The sequence below is a fragment of the Zingiber officinale genome, chromosome 5B (genome assembly GCF_018446385.1).
Source record: "Zingiber officinale cultivar Zhangliang chromosome 5B, Zo_v1.1, whole genome shotgun sequence".
Taxonomy (NCBI): domain Eukaryota; kingdom Viridiplantae; phylum Streptophyta; class Magnoliopsida; order Zingiberales; family Zingiberaceae; genus Zingiber; species Zingiber officinale.
In genome coordinates, this window is record NC_055995.1 from 83,909,507 (window position 1) to 83,918,765 (window position 9,259).

The 9,259-nt window shown below is 38.7% G+C and overlaps 1 protein-coding gene across 1 annotated transcript; it reads right to left on the minus strand.

Annotated features, from left to right (window-relative positions):
* Nucleotides 1-1,230: 1,230 nt before the first annotated feature.
* LOC121987570 (peroxidase 50-like) lies at nucleotides 1,231-2,612 on the minus strand. Its single transcript, XM_042541320.1, has 4 exons — nucleotides 2,591-2,612; nucleotides 2,414-2,556; nucleotides 2,125-2,316; nucleotides 1,231-1,956 (listed from the first exon to the last, which is right to left on the minus strand). The coding sequence occupies exons 1-4, from the start codon at nucleotides 2,610-2,612 to the stop codon at nucleotides 1,381-1,383; spliced, it is 933 nt and encodes a 310-aa protein (XP_042397254.1). The 3' UTR covers nucleotides 1,231-1,380.
* Nucleotides 2,613-9,259: the final 6,647 nt, after the last annotated feature.

Genomic DNA, 9,259 nt, shown 5'->3' on the forward strand with positions numbered 1-9,259 from the left:
GTCGGTGACTGACTTGAGCGTCGGAGGGCCAACGCCGAGGACCCTTCCCTGGTACGGCAATGACATAGTCTGTGTTACAGGTCCACGCGGAGTCCACAGAAGATCAATATAAATATCACATTTCCAATTTTCCGTCTCTTCGACTTTTAGACAACATCAATATCTAATATGAATACTTTAAGATAATAACACATTATTATCTGGATGTCCAGTTCTATCAACCTATTCATTCGGGATGTATTCTGTCCATTGAAGTTTTTTTTTATCTAACATCAAAATAAATTAGAAAATACTTGTGTTGAAGATCATTGGCAATCGATCCATCACGGTAGGCCGTAGGCTTCTATGTTCCACTTGGGTATTAGAACCGTAAGTCACGAAGACAATCATTTCACTAGGTGAGGGCTGCTCGACTCCACCTGCATAATTGTATTTCATGTTATTTTTCATATTTTTTTTCTAAATAAATTACATGCGTATGCTTCGTCTTCTTAGGATAATGCTATAGTTAAAACATAAGATATTATTATATAAAATTTTATGATCGAAATTTAGTGTATTTGAGCATGTTCTTCCTTATATCTTGATCATTTGTATTAATGATTAGTACTTATATGTGATTTTATCTCCTTTATATTGACATAGGGACAGATTAACAAAAGCACTCGGATGAACGGGTCATTTTTTTTTTATCATATGTGTATACTTCAATTCTGTTGGATGCCCAAGTAATTAGAGGATTATAAATTTACTATAATATAATAAAATAAAGATCAATTCTTGATCCACAGTGGATAGACGTCGGAGAAAAAAATTCTTAGTCACTCGGTGGTGCGCAATTTCAGTCAAAATTAAATAGTGGTACATTGAATATTCACGGATAGTCTTACTGATGGTAAAAAGACGAATATGTTCGCCCTTAGCGTCCCCGTCAACCCATCTCAGGACTTACACGAAGGAGGTAAATAACGAGTGACTACTAACCTTTAGAATAGTGACTAGCACCGTGCCAGAGTCCATAAATGATTTTCTTCTCGATTAGACAAATCTAAAACAATAAGGGGGTGTTTGGTTGATGAATTTGGGAATAAGGGAATGAAATGATAGTAAAAGATAGTGTTTAGATTGTGGATTTGAGAATGATAATTTAGAAATGATTTCTAGATTTATGGGAACCAACAAAACTCATATAATTAGATGAGTTTCATTTCTATTCCAATGTCCATTCCATCTTATTATCAAATTCATATCCATAGTCATTCCTATTATTTAATCAACCGTCACCTAAATTCATTTTGCAATTTAAAGAGAATAACAGGAACAATAATTAAAGTATTCATCTGATCATATTTTATTGTTTCTAGTAAATCTCTGTTATGATCAGTTGAAGGTGGTGCAATCTCGCCTGATCTCTCCCTCCGTCCCCGTCTTCACTCCGAACCTTCCCAACCTGACCATGGCCACCGAGAAGGCCTGGAAGAACGCCGTCTGGTTCGCCGCGAACAGCTCGACCATCGGCCTAGTCAAGGTGCTGGAGTACAGGTCCTGGTCGGAGGCGAAGAGGCCGCGGCCGGCGATCAGGCTCTTGTAGTATTGGTTGTCGAAGTTGTTCGGCGTGAAGGTGTCCATGTTGATGGCGATGGCTGGATCCACGTTGCGGGGGCAGACGCGCTGGAGATCTCTCACGAACGCCGGGTTCATGGAAGGATCGACGGCGCCGGACTTGTTTTTGTAGTCGTAGATACGGCTGAAGACGGGAGCACAGTGGGAGAAGCCGACGGTGTGAGCGCCGGAAAGGGCGACCATTTCATTGACAGTCAGGTGGCGTCCCTGGTAGAATTTAATGATGCTGTTGATGTCGTTGTCGGGGTGGGGGAGATTGCTGTGGACGATGGAGGCTTGGGAGGTCAAGCCGTCGCGCCGGCCGAGCTCCACTGGGAAGTTGGGCCCGCCGGTCTAATCAAGAGAAAAGGAGAATTAACAAAATGCCACATAAAGTCTATCATAAAACACACTTCGCCCTTGAAGTGAAGTATATAATTGTTTTAAAACCGGGGGGGTATTGTGAAAATTCTCTCATAGAAAACTAGAAACGGAAGAAGGAGAAAGGGAACGAAAACTGACTTGGACGACGGCGTCTCTTGCAGCGATGGCGAGGATGTCGGCGCAGGAAACTACGCCGGGGCACTGCGCCTCCACCGCCTTCTTGGCCCTGATTACGGTGTCGAATGCGTCGCCGGCGAGCGATAGGTTATCCGGCGCGTCCTTCTCGGCGTCGCCTTTAGCATTCGCGATCATCACGGAGGCATCGCAGCCCTGATCAATGTATACTTTACTATTGCGTCTTCTCTTCTCTAAAATAACTCTGTTGTCCATTTTTCCCAAAAACGGAAAAGAAGAGCAAGAAGAACACCTGGATGATGCAATCATGGAAGAAGAGTCGCAGGGTCGCCGTAGTCGCCAACGTCACCTTGAACTTATCTTGAACAGCTTTCTTAACGATGGCCTCCACGTTGGGGCACGAGGATTTGTAGAAGTTCGTCCACAACTGAGCATCTGCTCTCTCTGTTTCCATCGACACCATTACCACCACCACCAGCAGCAGCAGCCATCGCAACCCCTTCATCTCCCATTTCTCCATGGAATCAAAACAGAGGATCAAGAAAGAAGACTGAGAGAGCCAGAGAGCCCCAAATAATTTCTTTATAATAATTAATATTGTTAAATTTGGTTAGGCATTTGAAACTTTCTATTTGAGGGGGAGAGTCTGTTACCATAATTTCTTGTTGGGATTTTGAGTGTCACCCTTGCGTTTATATAATTAAAAATTACTCAGCCACGAGAAATCATGAATATTTTTATTCACTCTTATAATTTAATTGAATATCACATATTATTTTTTTATTCACTCTAATTCTTATTTTTATTCACTCTTATAATTTAATTGAATATCACATATTATTATTATTTTTTAAAAAAAATAACTTTACTATATAACTATTTAACTAAGACTTTAATAATTAATGGGGAGAAAATCTAAAATTAAATTATGTTGATATTTTTTAATCCTTAAAATAATTTTAAGTCTTATTAGTAATTCTCTCGAAATATTTTTATATAAAATTATATATTGATTTTCTTTAGTCTCATATCTTAAAATTAATAATACCACAAGTAAAAAAGGTTCTATGAATATCTTGAGTCGACAATATTAGAAAATGTATTTTTTTTATCAATTTAATATATGATATAAAAAAATTAAATTATTTTTTTATCTTGAGTCGACAATATTAGAAAATGTATTTTTTTTATCAATTTAATATATGATATAAAAAAATTAAATTATTTTTTTATATAGAAAAATTTATTACTGGACTTAGTGTATTTTTACCAAGTCAAATTTATAGATTTTGGATACTAATTTAAATATATTTAGATATTATATTTTACATACAACACGTGGGTACCAAATCATGAATATTCTTACTCTAAATCCTAAACGTTGAAATCATTCGAGCTAAAAATTAAATACTGTCATTACAACTTTATTTAATTTTTTTGTAAGAGTAAATAAAGGGAAGAAAACTTTGAATCTTATTTGCAAAGGAGTGGCTAATAAGGGGAAGGAAAATTTTAAATCTTGTTTGGAAATGGGCGAGGAAGGAAAGTAAAGGTTAGAAAGGATAAGTAATTTTATCACTATTTTAAATTAGTCTAAGAAAATTTTTAATTTCCAACTATGCCAATTCAAATTATTGCAATTCCTTTTATCTTCTTCACAGCTCGCGTAAGGAAGAGATCCAACGCATCTTTTCACTGAATGTAAGGAATAAGTTATTTTACTATCAAAATTTCAAAGAAGATCGGTAACTTCTTTTACTTAGTAAGTTTTGAAAGAACTGGAAAATTCTCATTATTATTTCTCATTTAATTATTTTACCATTATTTTCATAATTTTTTATTGGCAGTAAAACAGAATTAATTTTTTTTATTAAAAATAACTAATTTAAATGATAATATAAAAGATTTAATTTTGTTATTAAAAAATATCTAATTTATATTTATAAAATAAATATTAATATTATAAAATATATCTAATTTAGAAAAGTATGGATATTTTTATAATTTTATATATTTAACCTTCATATCTTACCTTTTCTCTCACACAATGTAGGAATCTTTCCTTCCTCCCAAATAAGTTGAAGGTAAATACTTTACTTCTCTTTACTTTCCTTCCCTTAAACCTTCCTCATCCCATCTAATCTTGTCAAAAAATTGTAAAGAAGGTTAGCTAAGATGTGGCTTTCTGAGTTGACCGCATGTAAACCTCACTCTACTTTACAACACAAGAAACATTAGTACTGCAACTAAAGTTAGTCATCGGAAAAATGGAAGAAAGCGGAGTAACAGTAAGCATAGGTGTGAATAATAAATAACGCGTACCTCTAGCGATACATGGAGTCTCCCTTTATATAGCGCCATAGCGGGTGACGTGCAAACTCCTCAAGGTGTGGGCATGCTCTCCAAATTGTCCCATAAATGGACATGTCAGAAAAATGACTTTGACACCATACCTTAACAAAACACACAAATCCATAATAAGATAGTAGAATCTTCCGTCGTACGATCCGCCTATTGACCATGCCTCTTTGCTTTTCTCCACCTTCAGCTACTCGAAGCTCTTACTCAGACCAACCCTTAATTGACTCATCTCAACGCTCATTTGCTCCAGCTATGCCTGAGAAGTCGTTGCCTAGCCGCTCGGGGCGCGCAACTGTTTAACTTCTTGCTCCTAAAAGGCGAGCCTTTGACACATAGCCAGACTTTCTACCCAATACTGCAAGGAAGTAAAAAAAATTTTAGGGTCGAGCGACGACAAATAGTAACATGTAAAATACTTACCCCAGTGGATATCTGGGTATGATTATCGACGAGCGCCCCTGGAGGCATGACTGTCGCACGGGCTCGGGCGTCGGCCCATATCTGTGCTAGTGGCCCCTGGATAATTATTTGGTACTCTGGGGCTTGGGATCCAATGCTGTCAGAATCGCGTCACTCATCCATAGGTAGATGAATGACTACCATTATGTGGCGCTAGCCACTCAGAGCGGACAGGGCCAAGGTTGCTCTGCCAGCCAACTGAGACGTTGGCGTTGGCCAGATGCGAGACTTTTGAGTCTTCGACGGTGGGGGCAGTATGAAAGCGACCGGTGGTGCATAGATTGTTTCTTGTGGCAGCTCAGACAAAGACGACTTCCGATTGGATGAAAGCGAAGTATGTGGGACGACTGTTGCTTGCTCGGGCACAGGTGTGGAGGTTTCGCCCTGCTCGGATGAAAGATGTGGGCTGGTCCTGGTTAGAGTCTGTGTAGCGGAGATAGTAGATCGGGCGACAATCTCCGCACGATGCCTCTTTCGGCTTATTAACGACTCCCCGGAAGAAGCCGATTTCGAGGCCTCGGGCGACTGGAATTACCGAAAGATGCTCGGGCGAGGGATTCACTGCGACAATCACTTCACCACCAACTGTACAGTTGGCTACTCCATCGCTCCCTTGAGCTAGGGCTCCTGCACTCTCCCTGAGTGGATCCTCATGAGAGCTGACCGGCTGCAAGTCGCGGCTCTCCAACTCAGCCATGGGCACAACATTGATCTCTGCGTCCACAAGTTTGGACTTACCGGCCAGACATACGTGCAACATGACTCAAGCTGCAAAAGAAAGAAAGAAATCAGTTAGATTCAAAAGTTAGACTAAGAAAGATCATATTTAGGCTGGACGGAAGCCTTGTGCGGATCAGGCTTAGACCGAACATGTAGAGGACACCCACCAACAGCAACTTGTGTATATGATATTTCTGATCGGCCAAGCTGGAAGCTGCATGAAGGTAGTCCGAGTGGATCTTGTATTTTTGAACTCGAGAGGGTTCGACATCTCTAATTGCCACCTGATCGGGAAGTCCGACCGCTCGAGAATGTGAACAAAGAAATAGTTAGGGATATAAATGAACCAAACGGTTCGTGAGCTATTCGGAGCTCGATTCGGTAAAAAGCTCGTTCGAGTTTGTTCGTTTATCTTATCGAGCCGAGCTCGAGCTCGATTTCGAGCTCGACAATTTTATCGAGGCAAGCTCGAGCTTAAGGATATTCGGCTCGTGAGTTCGCGAACATGTTCGTTTATAGGCTCGCGAGCCAAAAAAAACGAGCCTTAAAACAAGCCTTAAACCGAACTCTAAAATGAGCAAAAAAAATGAGCTCTAAAACGAGCCTTAAAATGAGCTTTAAAATGAGCCAAAAAATGAGCTCTAAAACGAGCCAAAAATGAGCTCTAAACGAGCCCGAAAATGAGCCCGAGCTTGCTTAACGAGTTAGGCTCGTTAACCTTGATAATCGAGCTAATAACGAGCCGAACTCGAACTTTTCGCAAGCTTGAAAATTCTAAAATAAGCCGAGCTCGAGCCTTGTGATAAAAGCTCGATTCGAGCTCGAGCCGAGCTCGAGCCTAATACTGTTCGGCTCGGTTCGGCTCGGTTCGACTCATTTACATCCCTAGAAATAGTAGTCCTTCCAATGCTTCTTAGAGGACGACATCTTGTCAAAGAAGACTAGGCCCACTCAGGCTTGGAAGAGAAAAGTCCCCGACTCGGACATTTTGGGATAATAAAAATAGTGGAAGAGCTGAGGAGTAAGGGGAATGTCGTGTTGGTTGCTACTCGGAAAGCCTATAGGTTCCATTGTACAAAAATTTTGTACAAAGGTCTGAACCTTTTCCTAGCTACCATGTGTTCTTTTAAATTAAATTTTGGATCTCCTGCGGAACTTAACACGTTTGATCCAAAACTTAATCTATTTGTTCTTTTAGGTTTTGACTTGGATCTCCTGCGGAACTTAACACGTTCGACCCAAGTCTCCTTAAGTTATTAATTCCATTAAATATCAATTTCCATAAAAGGTTCCCAGTACTGACGTGGCGAGGCACATGGCCTTCTTGGATATGGGAGCAACCACCACCGACTAGACAAAACCTTTAATAGAAAGCTAATATTTAATTTCCTAAAATAACTTTAGGTTAACCAAAGAGAACAATCAAATCACAAGGAAAAGAAAGAAACAAAAGAACACAACTTCGAAAAACCATATTCGAAATACTAGAACGTAAGCCTCTTGTATTTGGTATTATTTCCATAAATAACTAGCATGATGCGGAAATAGAAATTACTAGTTATACCTTGTAGAAAAACCTCTTGATCTTCTACCGTATTCCTCTTCTAACCTCGGACGTTGTGGGCAACGATCTTCCAAGATGAGAAACCACCAACCACCTTCTTCTCCTCCAAGCAAGGTTCGCCACAAAGGGAAACTTCACCAAGGAGGAAAACAAAATACTAACCAAGCTCCAAGAGATGCTAGCTTTCTCTCCTTCTTCTTCTTCTTCTCCGAGTAGTATCCGCCACCACAAGAACTCCAAGGAGAGGGAGAGGTTCGGCCACCACAAGAGGAAGAGAAGGAGATGATGGCCGGCCACACCAAGGAGCAAAAGAGGAGAGGAATAATAGATGTTGTGTCTTGTGAAGGCACCCTCACCCCTTCTTTTATATTCCTTGGCCTAGGTAAATTAGGAAATTTAATTACAACAAATTTTCCTTAATTTCCTTGACATGATTTAATTGAGAAAATAAAATAATATTTCCCCAATTAAACAATGATGGCGGCCACATCAAGAGGAAACAAATTGGACAAGTTTTAATCAACAATTAAAACTTTCCTTATTTGTTTCGAAATTTTAAAAATAAAATTTCTCTTTAAAATCTCTTCATGGTTAATAAAAGGAAATATCTATAATTTTAATTTTATTAACATGTGAATAATTTTAAAGAGAAAATAAAAACTCTCAATCTACAAATAAGGAAAGAGATCTAATCTCTTTCTTTAATCTTTGTAAAACTTTTACAAGAGAGATATTTTAATTTTAATTCTCTTTAAAATATATCTTCCACATAATAATAAAATCTAAAATTAAATTTCTTTTTATTTAATTATGGCCGGCCCTACTAGCTTGGGTTCAAGCTAGGGCCGACCACCTTAGCCCTAGCTTGGTTCCCAAGCTAGCTTGGCCGGCCCCCTTTAGATGGGTATAAAAGGTGGGTATATGTGGGTATAGTACTCTATAAATAAGAGACTACGATAGGGACCGAGAGGAGGAATTGGTTTTGGTCTCCCGATAAAATTAAGCATCCCGTGTTCGCCCCGAACACACAACTTAATTTTATCAATGATAATTCATTCCACTAGAGAACTATCATTGAACTACCGCACCAATCCCAAATTACATTTTTGGGCTCCTTCTTATTATGAGTGTGTTAGTCTCCCTGTGTTTAAGATATCGAATGTCCACTAATCAAGTGAGTTACTGACAACTCATTTAATTAATATCTAAGTCCAAGAGTAGTACCACTCATCCTTATTATCATGTCGGACTAAGTCCACCTGCAGGGTTTAACATGACAATCTTTATGAGCTCCTCTTGAGGACATTATCAACCTAGTATCACTAGGACACTTCCTTCTATAATCAACAACACACACTATGAGTGATACCATTTCCCAATTTATCGGGTTTATTGATTCATCGAACTAAATCTCACCCATTGATAAATTAAAGAAATAAATATCAAACATATGTGCTTGTTATTATATTAGGATTAAGAGCACACACTTCCATAATAACCGAGGTCTTTGTTCCTTTATAAAGTCAAGATAAAAGGACGACCTCAAATGGTCCTACTCAATACACTCTGAGTGTACTAGTGTAATTATATAGTCAAGATAAACTAATACCTAATTACACTACGACTTTCTAATGGTTTGTTCCTTTCCATTCCGGTCGTGAGCTACTGTTTATAATTTATAAGTACTGATAACATCATCTTCCGTATGTGACACCACATACTATGTTATCTACAATATAAATTAAATGAACAACTACAAGCAAATGTAGATAATTAGACCAAATGTGATTCTTTATTCATAATGAATGTTTACAAAGCTTAGGCTCTCAATATACACTCCAACAATCTCCCACTTCTACAAAGACTATCTCTCACCATATGATTCATTCCTCCCTAAAGCTAGTCAAATTGAAAGGATTGGTAGTCCACTCATACCAAGATGCACAATGACAACTTCTCCTCCCTTATCACGTCGGTCTATCATACGCGATACAGTTTACTTGCTATGGGCTCGTGGTTCCTTTGAGTTTGCAA

Excerpts from the sequence above, each read along its gene's own strand:
- LOC121987570 (XM_042541320.1), bottom strand. The coding sequence starts at position 2,612 with ATGGCTGCTGCTGCTGGTGGTG. Across the intron at positions 2,557-2,590 it reads GGCTGCTGCTGCTGGTGGTG|ATGCTCAGTTGTGGACGAAC; the intron begins GTGGTAATGGTG and ends CAGAGAGAGCAG. Across the intron at positions 1,957-2,124 it reads CAAGAGACGCCGTCGTCCAA|ACCGGCGGGCCCAACTTCCC; the intron begins GTCAGTTTTCGT and ends TCTCTTGATTAG.